The sequence below is a fragment of the Stegodyphus dumicola genome, chromosome 3 (assembly GCF_044657685.1).
Source record: "Stegodyphus dumicola isolate Sdum_Otavi_A_Nest chromosome 3, ASM4465768v1".
Lineage (NCBI taxonomy): Eukaryota > Metazoa > Arthropoda > Arachnida > Araneae > Eresidae > Stegodyphus > Stegodyphus dumicola.
The window spans coordinates 16,686,194-16,705,491 of record NC_140770.1 but is presented as its reverse complement, the minus strand read 5'-3'; the positions used below and the strand labels follow the sequence as shown (position 1 = coordinate 16,705,491).

Here is a 19,298-nt window from a genome sequence, read left to right as displayed (position 1 = left end):
ATATGAAAATAACATTGTGCAGTCGAAGAAGATCTTGTAGTTTATCAAACTGAAAGCTCGTTTAGACATTAGTAATAATCCTACTCACAGAAACCTAATTAAAGATCCTATTCTCAGAAATGGAAGAACTAATCTAATTATTCTTATCACTTGCAAAAAGTGATTGTCTTGGAATAAACAAGTTAGCAAAGAAAAGGCTTTAACTCTTTGAAATCCAGACCCTTCACTAAACTGTATCCTCAAAATACTGAACCGCCCGAAATACCTTTTCAGTTTCACAGCAATTTCCTCCCATCCCCGTCGATTAATGTAGAAAATAGGTGTGAAGATTTCGAATGACATCCTTTGTACTTTCTAACAAAAAATCCATTATCCTTTGACCCCGTTCTTTATAAACCTATTCTGAAGGTCATTCTGAAGATCTGAACAAGCCTTGCTGGCTTTGTTATGATCACGACTGAGATTTTGTTTACTTCCATTATTTTTAAAGGAAGGAATAAATTGATTAAAAATAAATATAATCCTTAAATTTTTAAACTGCACTTTTATTGCTATTAAAAGCTTAAAAGCACACTGTACCAAAAAAAGAATCAACAACGAATTGTCACGAGTAACTAAAAGATAAGAAACTTCTTAGGACAAGCTGTTTGCAGTAAACTTGTACAATGCATTTGGGGACACTGTACCTGCTTACTGCATAGCTTAGGGGGAGGGAAGAGAACAAGGTTGCAATCTTGGCCGTTTTAGGGCGGTTCTGGTTGTCTCGATGTTTGGTCGTCAAAGAGTTAAAATTACAGGTAAAGGGCTCATGCAAAGCCACCAAAGCTCAGCGCTAGTGCTAGCTTTGGGCTATATGGGGTGGTGCTAGCCAAAAAAATTCGACTAGGGCATTTAAGCAACATTATGAAGCCTCGCATACTGCTGGTCAACGTTTCCATTACATTACATGAAATGCATATATTTTTAACATGATTCAAAATGGTATTTGTTTATATGGACGGAACAGACACTGCATATGTGCAAAATAATAAATGAGCATTCTTAAAAAAAAAAAAAAAATACTGTCCAGTACCCATTATTTAAATGTATGTAGCTCATTGTTTTATACTGCATATTTTTAACAATTACCCATTTGGTCTGAATTAATGACCAGATACATTTGATTTTGAAGCTGAAAATAATTAAAATATTTAAATATATTTTTTTCAGCATGCTCTCCCTTTACCAGGATTTTTGCTATTATCTTCTGATATAAGGACTCGGATACCATTATTTTCCAATTCTGGTAAGAAACTGCTCAACTTCTGAAAAATATTGCTTGGTAGTTCTTTCAGTGAATGAATTTTTTTCATTGAAATTCAGCTGACATGCTAGTTTTAAATATTATTCTATAGTATAATAAATTTTTAATAAACAACTTTTTTTTATCATGATGTAGAAACTTTGTAAGAATATATATAGACAGAATTTGTTTAGTGAATTATGATTAAATTCACTTCTACTTTCACATATATATGGTAGTAAATTCCAAGTCGAATTTCTAAACCTTTTGTTAAAAAATACATCTTAAGGATTATTTTAATAAATGAAATAGAATATTATATGTTGTTGTTGTGTCCATATTACATGGAACAGTGGTTGCCAGAGGCTACTCTGAAGAGAGGTTGGACTTCTGTTTTCCATCCCCAATTTTGAGGGAGAGAGCACCTTAGGGGGAGGTGGATCCGAGGCTCTCCTACCCCTTTCCTCTCCCACCAGTCCACATGAGAGGACTTTCGGATCACCACATATTTAGAGTGTCGCCATACCGCACCGATACTAAGGATTTACAGACATCCATGTCTTCTTCGGGATTCGAACCCGGGCCCTTCGGTAACGTAAGTAGGTTCCACTAACCACTACAGTCTGGGCGACTGTGGGAGCTATATAGGAGCATTTAATGAGATTTAAACTCATTTGCACAAGATAAATGACTAAAATTACTTTTCTTTATTTTTTATCTAGTTTTCTGTTAGCATAGCAATCTGTTAAGTATCAGATTTCGGCAGAAGAAAGTATTTTGTCATAGCCTTCAAAATATCCCTAAATGGCGTCCTTCTAATCATAGTTGTTGCTGTAATGCAAACCCCACAAAAGCTGTTTCAGTCTTTTAGGAGAAGAAAAATTCTTTAAAAGTCAAATGCAGTGAATACAGTAGATGGAGTTGAAAATCTGCATTGCTGAATGGCTGATCTTGAGTATTTTTCAGTATTGTACTTTAGTAAAAAGAATTTTGTCAAGAATTCAGTCACTGAATGATGTTTGATTTATTCAGTATTAAAAGAAAATCTCCAGTACTTCGTGACATAAATCAAACATATAATGATAGAGAAACAGCAAAGCTGTAAGGGATTAGATGTTCTCACAGAGCACCGCAAAGAAACCTACCATGTGTTTTTTTCTGCAAAGTTCGTTAACAAACTATAAATTTTTACAGAACTAGTCTGTGTAATTGAACAGGTGTAATTAAAACACCTATTTGTGTTAAACTTTTGTTGACAAAATAGGAAGAATTAGGCAGGACACCAGAACTTTACTGGTGGTTTTACAGTTCTGCCCTGTTTTTGATGGAGAATATCTTGGGAGGGAAGAGGAACCGAGAATCTCCCACCTCTCTTTCTCTGCCACCAAACTTCTTAAGGACTTTTGGCTCACCAATATTTGAAATGCCTTCTTTTTGCAGAGCCATAATGTTTAGAAACATCGAAGCGTTCTTCAGGAGTTGAGTATCTGTGCCTACTGATATAACATCGAGCATCTCTAACTACTGTACCAATCAGGGTTCAGGTAAAAATGGGCAGGACACCAGAATTTCATCATTGGTTGTACAGGCATACTCCTGTTGCATTCACTGTGTAGCTGTGTTCCAGTTTTGATGGAGAGCTCTCTAGGGTACAGCTTCCACACTTTCTTTACCAGCAACCACTCAAGGGATTTTCAGCTTGCCAATATTGTGAGCATCCCCGTCCTATCCACACGGATACAAATATCCATGATTTTCCTAGAATTCGAACCCAAGCCCATCAGTGTGGCAGCCAACATGATTAGTCACTGTACCAATCAGGCGGAAACAACCTCTATTAAATTTTACATTGTAAAAGATCTGCGATCTTGTGGGAATTCTACTATTTACCAAATAATAATGGTGTACATATATAGTAATAGCATAATATAGTAAAAAATCTTAAAACGTGTGCATAATTTAGGTTAAAATAACACACCAAATATTAATTTAGAAGTCAAACAAAAAAAGTCAGTTTTATATTTACAATTTTTCACAGGACTAGTTTTGATGGTTTTATCGATGGTTTCCACATTAAAAAAAAAATCTCTGTTCTAGTTAACAACCCTAATTCCAATTCACATTTTCCTTCAGCTTTTAAGGAAATTATGTTATAGTTTTCTTGTTTTATCAATAGATGGCACCAGCAGCTTAACTCCTGCCCAGCCATTCTTATCTTATTCATTTGCTCTTTGGCAGCTGAGAGGATGGTTCGGTGAAACCATCAAAACTAGTCTTGCAAAAAATTCAAATATAATGCTGATTTTTGTTGACTTCTAAATTAATACACATTTACATTTTTAATTGGATTAACTATTGCTTAGCAGATTTCAATCTTATCCGAACAGCTGATTTTCTGTTCTTTTGATTTAATTATTAATGTAGACAAGCAAGAAGTTAATAATTCTTACATTTCTGTTAACTCCCATGAAGAGAGCTATCTGAATCATATCTGGGTGCATATTTATGCTGATGGTTCCATGATAGAAAGCATCAATCATTATGAGTAGTAGAATCTACAGCAACGTTTTTTTTTTTTTTTTTTTTTTTTTTTTTTTTTCCATTCTATTTTGCTGTTGGTACTAATACATGTAACTTTGGAGAGTTGAAAGCTATATATGTAGCTGTTCAGCAGTGTTCAGACAACTTCAGTACAACTGTCATTTTTTTGGATTCAAAATTTGCTAAAAGCCTATCACTAACAACAAAAGTTGTGACTTGGAATGAGTCTGTGTTTGCCAACACCTGCTAAACTTTGCATTATTGCTCTTCAGCGAGTTTCTGAACATCACATTATGGTTTGGAAAGATATGGTAATGCAGATTAGACCAAAAAAAAAAAAAAAAATTGCTGCAAAAGCATTTTCACTTATAACTGTTAAATTTCATACAGATTTAAATTTTAAGAAATCTTGATCAAGAATCAGATTTTGGGAAAGTATCTTTCTGGTCCAGAGTTTTCTATTTCAAGCATTATTCACAAATCAACCTGTTGTTCCATTTTTTCTCTTAATAAAGCATAATTGTCTTGGTCTTCATTTGTTTAATAATAGATTAAGAAGCTTGCCTGCTTATTCTCTTTATAACGCTGAGCAACCTATGATGCTTATCTTGATTCATGGGCTGCCACTGAACTGTTTTAATTGTATATGTAAAAATATTGGCAAATGTTATAACTGCCAGCAGCCGACATTTGCCTGACATTAACTGTCCCTCAGTCATTTAATATCTTGCTGGTGATTTCCTTTTTATACTTTCAAATGATAATGCAATTTATTCATTGCATCCTAATTGCCCCATAAATATTACATCATATTAAGGCATTAGAATTTATTAGTGCCTGTCGTGTATTGTAAAGCATTTCATAATGCAATAACTCTTTCCAGTTCCTCAATTCATTTTATGTTATTCGGCTATTTTTAATAGTTGTATATGCGGTTTAATACATTTTATTCTGATGATTAATTTTACCGATTAATTATATTTGATTAGTAAAGGCAGGTAATTAAAACCAAAAAATTTGTAGCTACTAAATAATAAATACTACAGAAAGATATAGGAGATTTTTTAATTAAAACTGCCTCTTAAAGAACATCTGTGTAAGTTTTATGAAACTTTTTCCTTTTTTAAATGCATTTTCATTGTTTAATTTTTGTACTGTGCAGGAAATGTTAAAAAAAAATCTAATTACTATTGTAGAGTCATTAGGTTATTTCAAAGCAGGAGATGTTAAAAATGTGCAATGTCCTCTTCGGGACTCGAACCTGGACCTCTCAAATATGCACCGAGTGTGCAGCCATTACACTTCAAAAGCATGCTAGAGAGAAGTAGAAAATTACCATAAGATCAACTTTTTTGGTTAGGTGGGTCGGGCTGCACCCACTTTTGGTACCTTACGCTATTTACCATGTCACTCTATGTCAGGGCTGAGTGTTGCAGCAGAATATAGTAAAAAAAAAAAAAAAAAAAAGGTACTGCTCCTTTATTACAGAAAACTTAATTCACCTTAACTATTGTGTTGATAGTATTTGATATAGCAATCTTCATTTTTTTGTACACTAATCAGTCATAGACTGTGACAGTTACAGCAGTCATAGAATAAGAAAAAAGGCCTCTGTCCTGCAAATTGGAGCAAACAAAGATTTAGGAAATTTGAAACAGATGCTTGGTGTAGGTTGCATTCTTTGCCAATTAGCAAATATTACATGATTCATTTGCCAGTTCTTAAATATATATTTCAGACATCTCCCATTGTAGCCAGCTAACCTTTCTTTATGCCATGTTATTATGCTGTGCTCACACAAGAAACAACATTAAAGAAATTATGTCATCCTGTTATACAGTAATTCTTCACTGTTTAGAATCAGTCATTGAAACTATTTTAAGTAAATTGGGGAAATATTGTGTGTAGGATCAAATCAGTGTAATATATATAAATAGTTTAAGGCAGCAATCTCAATAGTTTTAATAATTCAGGCTTTTGAATATTTAAGTAAATTAAGGAAATTTTAGTGCAAGAGTATATATGCTTGATGTTAAAAATTTTTTAGAAGTTAATTTGTTATTTTTGTACAGTATTATTTGTGGTATTTCTGTTTAAAATGATATATTTATAAATTCAACACTTTAAGAAAATTATGATTTTTTTTATTTCAAAATTTAAAATGTTTTTGTTTTTGAAAGTACTAATATAATTTATTTCATTTCTTTTTTAGAGTCTATTGAACTGTTTTCTCTATTTAGCATTCCATTTTTGTGGATATGTTTAATAGGCAATGTTCTAACTCAGTATCCTTTTTTATCCCCCCCCAGTTATAAATTCGTTTTAAACATTTAATTTTTAATTTATGTTAAAATATGTAATATTATTATATTCCAAGAGAATTTGATAACTTATTTTTATCATTGTTTTATAATCAAGAGGTTGAATGTAGCCATTTTTAATTTCTGTCTTGCAGTAAGTCATCTAATAATGTATATTTGATATCAAAAGGAATTTTTTGTTGTTTGCTTTTGAATGGGGGGAGACAATTTTTGTTGTTGTGTGTTTGATTGGAAGAATGTAACATTTCATTTTATTTGCGATATTTGTTATTAACAGTGATTCATATTCATAGTTCAGTTATTTTAAAATTACGTGTTGATTTGCCCAATGAAACATTTACAGGTATTGAAAAATATCAGTGAAATTATGGATTTTCAGCAAAAATAAGAGGTGTTAGTAATATCATCCAGCTTGACAGTTGCTAGGGGGCAACTGATTTATGTTAATTTTCATTTCCATCAACCACACAATCGTAAAAAAAAAAAAAATTAAGTTTAGAGCACGTTGTAGGGTGCAGTTCATCTAGACCAGTGTTTCTCAACTGGATTTACTCCAAGGACCTGTAAAATATTTTGGTATGTTCTAGCAGACTGGTAAGTTTAATAATTCAACCCATTGGCACAATTTTTTCACATAAATAAATCATGAAGACAAAAATAACCAGCAAATATTTCTTGTGGACCAGTGTCGGTCCGTGGACCGGCGGTTGAGAAACACTGATCTAGACATTGTGTATGGATGGTACTGTCTGAATAAGGACAGCTGAAGAATCTGACCCACTGGCAGGTAACATATTGAACACCTGACATTGCCTTGGCTGCATGATCCCCAGTCATAAATCCTGTAGAGCATATTGCTCTGTCAAGCTATGTAGGAACTTAAAAACATCCAGGGAGACAACTGGGATAGAATTTTAAACTGTTAAATAGTTTTGTGGACAGCATGCGTGTGTAAGAGATGCAAATTACACACATTTTTGTAACAATTTTGATTTTCTACACGAATTTAAATATTAATTTTTAAATACTAACGTAACTGGCATCCAATTGGAATAATGTTTAATTATCATCTACAGCATTAAAAATATTTTCTTTAAAAATGTCACTGAAAAATAAATAATGGATCGAAGGCAATATTTTTGCGCTGTCTGAAAAGAAATTTTATTATTCAACTATTGAAAAAAGATGTGAAAAGCGTAGTTTTAATATTTCTACACGTAAAGTAACTGACATAATTAATATGAAAGAAAAGAAACATCGGAGTTTATATCTGACTGGGAAAAAGGCAAAAAAATGCATATCCAGCAAAGGTACGTACGGCTCTTATTAAATCTAAAGTTGTATCTCATGCTTTAAAGGAAAATCCAGCCCCCCAAAGAGCTATTTCAAATCTTTAAATATCTCTGTAGGAACTGTGAACAAAATTATAAAATCTGATTTAAACCTAATCGAAACAAAAAACATCTTCATCGCCTAACACTGAAACATATTTATCGCCTAACACTGAAACATATTTATCGGCTTAAGACTATGTGCAAATTGCTGTATAAAAATTATTTGGCAGGTGAGAAATGGAAATATATAGATACAATTGATGAAACTTAGGTGTACTTATCTGATTATAGAAAAAGATCGATTTACTACCGAAAAAGAGAAAAAGACTTAATATGTTGGTTCAGAGAAAACAGGGAAAGTTTTTCTAAAGTTTATGGTTGCGACTGGATTGTCTTATAACGGAAAACTTAAAATAAGCCAAGTAGAAAAAAAAAAATTTTAAAATTAATGCGGATTATTATCAGATATGTTTTAATAACTATTTTTAAAAAAGAAATTCCATCTGTTTATCCAGATGATCTCACTGTGTTAAGTTTTATCAAAATAAGGCTCCTAGCCATACCTCTAAATCTACTGCTCTGTTTTTTGAAAAAATGGAAAATGAAACCGGAATTGAAGCTATTCCTTTAAAATGCATCCCATCCAAGTCCCTTGATGTGTCTCTTACGGATTGTGCATATGGATTTTTAAAACAAGCTCTTTATAAACTGCATCCAAAAAATTGGATGGACTCTGGAAGGAGGAGTGGAATAAATCAACCTTAATGTTTTATGAAAAGGACTTATATATAAATCTTTGCAAAATTGTTACAAAAATGTGTGAACAACCTCTGTATGTGTGCGTAAATGTCCTTGAAGGTCACACTTCATAATTCTGGACTAGTATCTGTCCTTTTTTTGAGCAAGAAGAACATGTTTCTTAACTATTGAAAGCAATCATAAGAATCATCTATTGCTTTCCTTTGCTTATAACTTCTTTTACTTCATAGTGATATCTGTACCATGTACTGATATTTAATAATAATACTTCGTGATCTATATTTATTCTGTGCCAGGTATCATTTCTTTGAACAATATCTGTCATTAGTTATGACTAAAAATAACTGAGTGCATCGCACAGCAGCACCACAGGTCGAGGGTTCGATTCCTGGTCTGGTCAAGGTCGACTCAGCCTTTCATCACTTGATTTCCATCACTTGGGTCGATAGAATGAGTACCAAGTTCGCTTGGAGACTAAACACTGGGAATCCTGCCACAAGCTGCCCACTTGTTCAGGGCATATGGCTTATGCACCCGGGGCCCACGGTCAAGAAAGCAGATTTCGGGCACTGCAGGCCTTGGCCCATTAGGGCTGTTTAGCCACTGACTTTAGTTTTTAACTGCTCCTTAGAAATTGTCATGCAGTGAGTCTTGCAAAAATCATGAATAGTGTTGAAAATATTATAATGAATATTTTCTTATTTCCAATTAGAAGTCAAAATGTACCTCCTCTTAATATTCTAATCTGATACTTAACAGCTTAAAGTATGATTAAAAAAAAACTTCCCAAAACCTTCCTTTATATTTATTTGTTACTTCATGTGAAGGCTAAAAATACTAAATTTAGGATACAAATAACCATTCTAAATTAAGGATATGCATTCTATTATAATGCAAATTGCATTCAAACTTTGAAAGGTGCTGCATTAAAATATTGTCAGCATTATTAAACAGTCATTTATTATTAAACAATTATTTAAAGTCATTTATCGTTTCTTTTAACAACTGCTTGAAATTTTTAAGTATGGTATGAAAAAAAAAGGAGAGAGAAAATTTGTACCAGGAATAATGAATTTAGCTTTAAAATTTCTTTATAAATCTTCTGCCTTTGAGAAGTTTAGACCTGTATGATGTAGCACTTCATCTTAAACTGCTTTATAAATGTTTTTATTCTCTTTAGCATAAATGTAAATAACTAATAGTGTGATATCTGAAGGAAACTGTTAGTTTAATTTTGACTTGGTGTGCATTCCTTAGCTTTAGTTACCTCCATAACGTCCACTGCAATAATTGAACATTCACTTTTGGATTGACTCACACATTAAAAACGCCTTATCTGTAAACATCTTCATGAATTCACATTATAATTAGCATGATCAAATGTTTTCAGAATGACAGTGTGGAGGTTTGGTTGCTGTTTATTTTCCACTGATGTCTGATGCCATTTTAAAAGACAAAATTAGTATTATTTATGTAACACTTGCAGTTTTTTTCACCCAAAACTTGTTGTAGCGTCTGTAATCTTGTTAGTTTCTGGTTCCATCGTACGAAGTTTTTGATAAAAGTTGATATACTAATTTTGCTTTTTTGATGATATGAATCAAAACTGAAACAAGTCTGGGATACGAGACTATCCCCAACTTGATTTAACCCAGTCTGCGGTATTGAATGGGGAGGATGGTGGGAGGAAAAATTTTGCATGCATATTGAAATCAATGACCTAATTAAACTGAATTCAATGTCAAAATTCTTTTTGGTTTTTGACTGGGAAAAGCAAAGTTCAATAATTTTTTTATCAAGTCTTTTATTTAAAATATATTCCAGACTGTCTTTTAAGAAGAGGCAGTTACTTTAATATAATACTTTATTTAATATATTATTTTATTAAATATTCACTTTCTTAATTAGTTTTTTTTTTTTTTTTTTTTTTTTTTCTGTTTGAAAAAGTAATTTTTTTTTTAAATGGGAAAAAATACTATTATATATATGCATGTATATTAAATTATATACATATTTATCTTAGCTTCTTACTTAAGCTAGCAGAAAAATTTCTTAACAGTTTTATAGATATATATGTGTCAGATCTGTTTTCACAATAGCTACAAAATATTCTTCTTTGACAACTACAATGTTAATTACTTTAAGAAAGTTTATTTCACTGATAATTTCCATTATGTATTTTAAAAATCCATTTACTCCAGCTCATTGGTTGGGAACATTTCTTGTTTTTACGGGCACATTGCTATTTACAGATTTCAGAAATCTTAAAGAAAAAGAAAAATTTGAGTGTAAAGAAAAAGAAGAGAAAATTGAGTATAAAGAAAACAAAAAGAAATTTGAGTAAACATAAATTACTACAAGTTTCATTAAGTTATACCTTGTATATGCACTGAGTAACTATTTTATTATAACCAATTAATAATTTTAGCCAAGTCGGCATTAACATCATTCGTTGTCGTGTCACTAAACCGTGCATCATTGCCAAAATATGGTGAATATTTTACTGAATACATGGGCATAATAAATTGAGTACTTAGTGCATAGTATTTAGTTTTTTTTTTTTTTTTTTTTTTTTTTTTTTTTTTTTTTTTAATAGCAAATACATGTTCTTAACCCTCTGACTGCTCAATTTTTAGACCAAAAACGCTTCAAAAATTGTGTAATTTTTTAAAAAAATATTTTAAATCCATATATATTGGAGAATTGAAAAATGCAGTTTTCCTTTCTAGAAAATATTTTTTTATATAGATTTGTATCATGAGAAACTAAGTTGCCAGAAAAACCAGTTTCAGATGTTTTCACTAAAAAAAAGTTTTTTTTTCAATAGCTTTCAGTCGAATTACAGTTAATTTCTATTTATTGCATAATATAAAAAAGTAAAATGTATAAAATTTAAGAAAATATAAAGCGCTGAGGAAAAAATATCTTAGAAATGCAGTTTAGCATGATAGAATTCAAAACAGGGTTCAAGGCAAAGTCCAACTTCACAGTCTTTACACAAGATTCAATAAATCTAATTAATAATCAATCTAATTATTAATCTAATCAATAAATCTAATTAATAATTCAATAATTTAATTAAATAATCGAGATAATTGCTGAATGTTTTCTAGCAGCCATTTCTGAAAGAAAAAAGCGGCAAAACGTGGAGTTTGAGCGATAATACCACGTGCCTTCAATCGCCGCAATTTAGTGGACAACTAACGATATCTGTTGGCCAAAACGTGAATTAAACGTCTAATACTATTATTAAGTTATTTCAGAGGTTAAACGTGGAAAAAATGGAATGCGCTCCTCAATAAAGGAAGAAAAACACATGCCCGTGGAAATCGCAGGATGAGCAGAATTTGCTACATTTGAGTTGCCCGTGGAAATCGCGGGATGAGCAGAATTTGCTACATTTGAGTTGCCCGTGGAAATCACAGGATGAGCAGCCAGAGGGTTAACTTATTTTTTTGCTTATTCTTATTTATATTATTGGAACATTTGGTTATAACAAGTATCAATCAATTGCCAAATTTTCTTTGTTTTCTTCACAATTCACTATTTTAGTCATGTTGTAAATATACTCGTTAAGGTTTCATAACTTTACAGAGAGGTTAATATTAGAGAAAATAACAAATAATGAGATAGAAGTGTATGTATTTATGCATTTGCATTAATATGTTTTTGAGAAATCTAACACAATATTAAAAATAATTTATAACTTGGTGCAAAAGTCCTGCAATACTTTCTATTTCTGAAGAGTCATTCTTTTTGTCATAACTTTAACAGTATTTCATATTTTATAAATTTGTAACAGTTTTAAGTTTCTAACAAAAATTGTCTTTAAAATATTTATGTTTGGAATCATTACAGCGTTGAAAAAATATTATGTAGAAGTTATTTATGCATGCAACAGCTTCCAGTTATTGTCTCTAAGGCCCATATCACACATGCATTTGTTTCGTACTAACAACTGTTTCGGATAATTTTCCTGCCTGGTTTACTTAAAAGAAAGATGAACGATTTTTTTTTTTTCCCTTCTGTTCGAAAAAAATTGCAAGTTGTTCGTTTTCAACCACATTTGTTTACAAATTTAACATGACAGCATTATTTAAAAAAATTTGGCAGAAAGGAATGACTCTTCAGAAACATGCATGGGCTTATAGGTTGTGTATAATTTTTTAACCATACTGTTTTTATTATTTAATTTATGCTTTTGATTTTTTAGTTTGTTTCCATTATAAAAACTTGTGCTAATTAAATGTACTTCATTTAGTATTTTAATCTACAAATCTGAAAATTATTTTTAAGATTTCTCTTTGATATTTCTCAGATTTTCCTTTAAAACATCTAAAGCATTAGATTAACTTTTTTAACCATCATAGAAAAATTAATATATCCATTGAACTTTCAGTACAACACACTAATTTTACTTAAGTTTGGTATGACATGGCATGACACCACAATATGTATCATTTTTCCATACTTATCAATATATATACCATATACTGATACATATTTAGTCTTAAAAATACTAATTTTTGCTTGCTACAACTGTGATATCATTGCTTCCATGTTTTTTACAACCAAGTTCAAATGTGTTTAGTTAAGTTTCAGAATTTTTATCTGTCATTGACTGAATTGAAAGAATGAATTATCATCTAACTTATTGTAAGACATATGTATATAATCATTAGTTTAAATTATTTGTGGTACTCATTTTAAGTTATTTCTCATGATGCCCACAAACAGAAACCTTCCATTCATTATTAGATTTAAATCATGGTCAGCATCATCAAATCATCTACAGTAATTGGATGAGTGAATTTGAATATTAATGGGTCAAATGTTTAATTGCATCAGATGATTCTGTTATAAATTAATGGCTCAATTTAATTTACGTATTGCTTTCAGTCAGTTATTTGATGTATATATAATAATTTTGATCTGAAAACAGAAAAAAAAAAAAAAAAGTGACTGTTTCAGTTAAAATGTTAAATTAGAATAAAATTGTGCAATTTTAATTATAAATTTGAATAAATAAATTAACTTGCAGATACTTTTTTAAACTTTATATCCATATAGGTAAGAAATTAAACAAAATTTTAAAAACTTGATATTTCTATACATTTGAAGGTACACCTTGCACAAAAAAAAAGGGGGCGACAGTTCTGTAACTTTCATTCTACTGGACCAATGAAATTTAACTTTCATTTTCCACGTCTCGAAAGTGCGACTTAATTCAAAATACCTATATTAGTAGCATTGTTCTAACATAGGTATTTCGACAAAAAAATCAGACATTTTCTGAAATAGCATACCAATTTTTTTCCCATATTTTGTTCCTATGGCTCAAATTATGCCAGAGTGTCAAGTTTTGTAAAAATTGCACCAGTAGTTTTGAAAAATTATGTCTCAAAATTCTAGCTCCTCCATGGTAATTGAATGGTATATATTTATTAATGTCTCTTTTTCTTATTAAACATATATTTTTACTTTTAAAAGACGATTGTCTTATTTCCTGTTAGTAGCCCTATAACAGTAAAGTGGTCAAAATATTGGTTATTTGAGAGCTTAGCAAATCATAATAATCTTCCTCCATTTAAATCTTCTTTCTCATAGCAAGTGCTTATAGTTTATTGCTTAGCATTGTCTTCGAGGATTGTCATTGCAGAAAACTATCGTATTTTTTTTCTGTAGAGTTAGGGTTAGATTTTTCAGTTCTTTAAAAGATGCTTTCATTTCCATTTCCTTTCAAGTCTAAACTTTTCAGTTAATTATCTAGTTCTTAACTCCAGAAATTCAATTGTGTAGCATGTTTAGCATTGACTTTCAAATTAAATATAGTAAAAGCCTGACTATCCAGCATTAAACTAACCAGATTAATTTAGAATTTTTTAAATGGAAAGTGAAACAAATGAAACCTCTAGAAGCATATACAGAACTACTACTTGAAACTGTATATAATATCTAAAATGCAAATACAATAACTCCCTTTCATTATATCATATTACGAAATTAGACATCTTTCCTGCTGAGGTATTTTTGACAAAGGACAAATGTTGCCAATAATGGATATGTGTGACATTACCAATGCCTGTTAGATTTTCACCATATGGTTATGTAAATTTTGTAAATTCTCGGTAAGCTGGTTTACTTATTTTACTTACTTTTTATTTACTTATAAATTCTTTGTACAGAAAGATATGTTAACTTCTGTTTATCTGCTTTCTCCCTTGTATTTTGAAAATTTTGGCCCAGCCTTCTATGGAACTGCATGCAGTAAAGTATCTGATTCTTGCATGAAAAGTATACGTTAAATGGGCACAGTATGCAACTTTTTCAAACAATGGTGATGTAACATGAAAAATTATGATAAGCAATTTAACTTTTTGTATGCTATCTATAACCTGTATCTTGTTGACCATGTAATTAAATAAAAAATAAATCTAAGTTTCTTTGAACTTCTCCTGGAGTGACTGATGCAAGTTCAGTAGTGTCTGTGTCAATTTTATGATCAGTGGGATTTTATAATTGGTTAAGATGTTTTGCTATTTTTTGATTTAAGACATATGAAAATACACTACCTTTTATGTCTGAAATCAATTTTTTTGTTTTCAGAATCTTACTTCATCATCAGTTTCCCCATAATAGTAATTTTACATATCTAGGAAATATGATCAGCATCTGTACCAGTTGTATAATTCATAACCTTTGTGAAAAACTAGAAAATGGGCTCATTTTTTTTTCCCCCTTGCTTGTTTAATTTCACCTCAAAAGTATGGATAGCTTAGACAGATAACCCAGCTATCTGTCTAAGCTATCCAGATTTTTGATGTCAAACAATATTAAAATAACAAGATAATGTTGTTATTGTGGCTTTTTTTTAAATAGTTGCATTTCAATTACTAAATTTCTAAAAAGAAAAGGAAAAATTCCTTATGTTTTCAAAGTTAAACATATAGTACAAGGAAATCAATGGTATTATAAGTACACTGGTAAATTTATTTAAAAGTAATATATAATTTATTTCTGTATCAAAAACTATGCAAAGAATTGGAAATTTATTTACAATTAATTCTATTGACCAGTAGAAAAAATTGGCAACACCATACTGTAGAAATCCAAGACAAAAAATTCACAACTGTACAGAAGATCAAATAATAGGTCTTTTTGCATAGTGTTAGTTAAAGTCAGAATAGTAGTCTCACACTAATATTATTAATTTTGTACTTTAACTTTTGTAAGCACATAATTGGGATTCCTAAAAGTTTGATGGTTGTCTTTGGTGGGGTGGTTGATATAACTTTGCTGCTGGTCTATGGTCTTGTCTTGATTGTTTCTGCCGATCTTGTCTTTCCTGGTATTGTCCATAAGATTTGTTAGGATTTTGCTGTAGTTCTAATAGATCCTTAAAGTCTTGACACTGACTGTAATTGTTTGGAATTTCATTCCAATGACTTGGATGGAAGGATAAAGGCCCAGCGTTCTATTTAAAAAAATATTTAATTGTTAATTATTAAATTGTTTCAAAAATGTAATTTCCCCATATTTATTAAAAAATAGAAAAGATTATCTCATCTAGAGTTGACCTGACATCGTATCTATGAAATAAATATCTGAATGATGTCCAGAGGGTATCGATGCATTTGCACACTTCGCAACACATTCGAGTTGATCTGAGCTATATTTAACCCGCGGGAAGGCGCGTGGGGTGTATCATACCCCAACCCTACATAAAAGTGGAATATTCCTAACTTGTGAAACTAAAATTCTGTGCTGCTTTCAGTAGCTGAGTTTCTAGTTGTGGTTGACTTTCAGAACCGCTTTTTCTTTGCCTGTGTGTTTCAGAAAAAGATTTATCGGTATTTTGTTGGAAATGTGGTATGACACACCCCACGCGTCTGTCCGTGTAAGTGTAAAAACTGTTCTTACGCTTTATATAACGATCATTATAACATTATATAATGATCATACTATAGATGATACTATTGGAGAAAATAAAACGTTAGGAATTATATGTTTTAATAATATGACTAAAGAAGCAGTGGATATGGGAGATGGTGGTGTGGTGTGGTATATTTAATTATGGCAAAGCACACGAGGACTATCTGCCTAAAGGGAGGGATGCCTTTCGTGGAAAACTTTCTAAGGGAAACTGGCTCGTATACATGTTACATATGGGGAAAACCACGAAAACGCCCATGCAGCCAGCCCGTTCGCGGAATTCGAACCTCAGACCGAACTACCAGTGTTCAGCGTCTTTACCGCTCGGCCGCTGGTGGGCCGGATATGGGGGATGAAATGTCAGCCAATTATTCAATTGCCAGAATAATGAGAAGGTGGCCAATGGTAATTTTCTTTCCTGCACTGAATGTTGCTGTAATAAATGCTTGGATTATATTACATTCAACTCCTAATCCACCAACAAGAAACAGAAGTCTGATTTTGAAGGACTTAGCATTACAATTAATGAAAAAAATATTGAACAAAGATCAGAGATTAATACTTTTCCAAGAAATTGACGTACTGCATGCAAAATAAAAGCAGAAGTTTCGATGAAGAATTAAAACGAATACATGAAATTAGAAACAACTAAGTATGAAAGATGTGTTAAATTTTTTGCCCTCGCGCCAAGGACAGAAGAACATGAATGCAATGTTTAAAATGTGAAAACATTCTGTGCCAAGAACACATGAATGTATTTTGTTCAAAGTGTGAAGAAATAAAAAAAAGAATGGTATATTAGAGATGCAATGAAACTTAGAGGCATGATGTTTATTATTTTCATTTATCTTAATTTTAACTCTAAGATTATTTCGGAAATTAATTTTTTGAAACCTAATTATTATTCACTTATTTATAATACACGAGAACAAAAAAAAATTTTAAAACTAAATACTATATTGTATTTTAAATATTGGGGTATGTGATACCCCACGTGCCCATTCTAGTAACTTTTCTTGGTGCGCCTTCCGCCAGGTTAACAACCTGTTATCCTGTTGAAAAATTGCATTTAATATGTCATACGTACAGACAGAGCCATTTGTAGGCGTTTTTAGCGCCTGGAGACAACGGGAAATTTTTGTGCTCCCTCTTTGCCAAATATGGAAAATATCTCATTCTGTTGTTATTGATCCTAACTGGTTAGCCATTAGGCTAGACTAGATCTACGAGTCCAAGAGCCATCAATATTTCCTATATGAAGGTAGGAATAGGTCCTCTTTTACAAGTCCCAAACAGGTGAGATGATGTCCAGGGCTGATATGATCAGTATTACATTTTCTACAGATATGGTAAATCTTAATTCCCCAGTCAAATTTAAGGCATTTCAGGTTTCCACTTAGGAGCCTCGTCAAAGTAGTCCGCTCAGCGTGATTACGGCAAAAGTGGCCGCTAAAATTTCTTAATATCAAATTGGTATGAAGTGGATGCTGCATTTCTGGGGATAGATAGCTTCACTTCCTCTCACAACCTATGCCGCTGCCTATAGATAGTGTAGAACTAAGGCACAAATTTTCAACATAAAGGGGTATTATTAACCCTTTGCACTCTGGCCTTTTTTGCGCCAGGGACTCGAGCTGTTTCACAGCCTTTTTGATGCATTTCTTACCAGTAACTTAAAATCATTACATACAAATTAATGTACTGTACTTTTTTTTGAGGGGGGGGGTCTCTTCTCTGAGAACAGACTTTGTGAAAGATAAGATTTCTAGGTTTACACTTTATAAGATTATACAGAAAGATCATAAGAACCCACTACAAAGAAACTAAATGTAAACAGTTATTGCCATGCATCAAGTTTCCGCATCAAACCACAAGGTGAGCGAGAGTTACCTCTTGAGTTGCAGCATGGTGAGCGAGAGTCACCTCTCGAGTGCAAAGGGTCAATGTGCTCATAATGAAAGGAATGGAAAAGCTGTCAATGACTCAGCGTTGATAGTTATGTGGTTCAAATTAGTACAGGAATTCACCCAGTATTGCATCCAGATTCTCATACAGTGATAATCACTGATGAATATTTTGCAAGGACGACACCATTGGCGAACTTGAGTTTAATGTCACAAGCTAAAAATTGTGACATTAAACTCAAGTAAAACTTGATTCTAGTATGAAACAGAAACTTCTTTGGCGTCATGCATGTTCTAGTTTCTCCCACACACATTTCAAACATGACTGATCGTTTTGTTTCTTCAATATACCATAAAGAGTTCAATGAAACCTCTCATGTCATTCATTTGAACCCAAATAGATAAAAAAAAAAACAGATTCTGTACACAAACAAAGGAATTAATGGCAACTGAATTTCTCACATACAAACTAATGAAATTTTATGATAGTTAAAATGGTTAAAAATTCAATCATTTAATTCCTTACTTGCTATTATATATTTCTTCAGCAATTATACAAGCTAAACAATGTTTCTGTTAAACAATTCTTAGGCAAACTTTAAAACTGTATTTTAAACATTCCCGGGCCCCAAAAAACAGCCATACCATATCAACATGACTCTGCATATAAATTTATTTACTCAGTGTTTCTTTTAATATGTAGGACAATCTCCTGAGCAAGTTTTAATACTGTTTTTAAAAATATGGTAAATTTTACAAATACATTTACATACATTTTTCCCTAACTCGCAGATATAATAGCAATAATATTTACTAAAGTAGCATTTTATTTTTTCATTATTTTAAATATAAATTCAAAATATACCACAGTAAAAATCTGACTAAACGGTATTCAACTAATCAGAAAACTCAAGTAATGGGAATCCCAAAATTAAGCAAATGAGAACCTTGTAAATCCATCATAAAACATGTATAGTATTTTGTTGCCAAACAGTGCAATTTATCACCAACAATGGATAATTGTGAAATCATGACACAATCATAAGATGTCATACAATTTATGTAAATCCAGTTTGTCAAGAAGGTGGTTTAGTTTCTGCAAAGGATATATGAGAGTTGCTTTTTTTTTTTTTCAACCTCCGATCGCACAGTATGATGGCCAGGCACGTGGTTGGTGTGTGTAGTAGGCAACTGCACATCTCCCTTTCCACACATTTCTGTCACT

General features: G+C 31.6%; 2 protein-coding genes across 4 annotated transcripts in view; one reads left to right on the top strand and one right to left on the bottom strand.

The window, feature by feature from the left end:
- LOC118195925 (UDP-xylose and UDP-N-acetylglucosamine transporter-like) overlaps positions 1–19,298 on the top strand; it is a 56,148-nt gene that overhangs the window by 31,342 nt on the left and 5,508 nt on the right. The window contains exons 8-10 of one of the 3 annotated variants that reach the window (XM_035367265.2): positions 1,210–1,285; positions 6,036–6,108; positions 10,305–14,690. In XM_035367265.2, coding sequence (XP_035223156.1) covers positions 1,210–1,285; positions 6,036–6,108; positions 10,305–10,581 — 426 coding nt within the window. In that variant the 3' untranslated portion in view covers positions 10,582–14,690. Of the gene's footprint in view, positions 1–1,209; positions 1,286–6,035; positions 6,109–10,304; positions 14,691–19,298 lie in introns of those variants that run through there. The other 2 variants (XR_015040146.1, XM_085812604.1) reach the window with 2 other exon arrangements.
- LOC118195924 (uncharacterized) overlaps positions 15,207–19,298 on the bottom strand; it is a 36,469-nt gene continuing 32,377 nt past the window's right edge. The window contains exon 10 of the mRNA XM_035367264.2: positions 15,207–15,711. Coding sequence (XP_035223155.2) covers positions 15,487–15,711 — 225 coding nt within the window. The 3' untranslated portion in view covers positions 15,207–15,486. The remainder of the gene's footprint in view (positions 15,712–19,298) is intronic.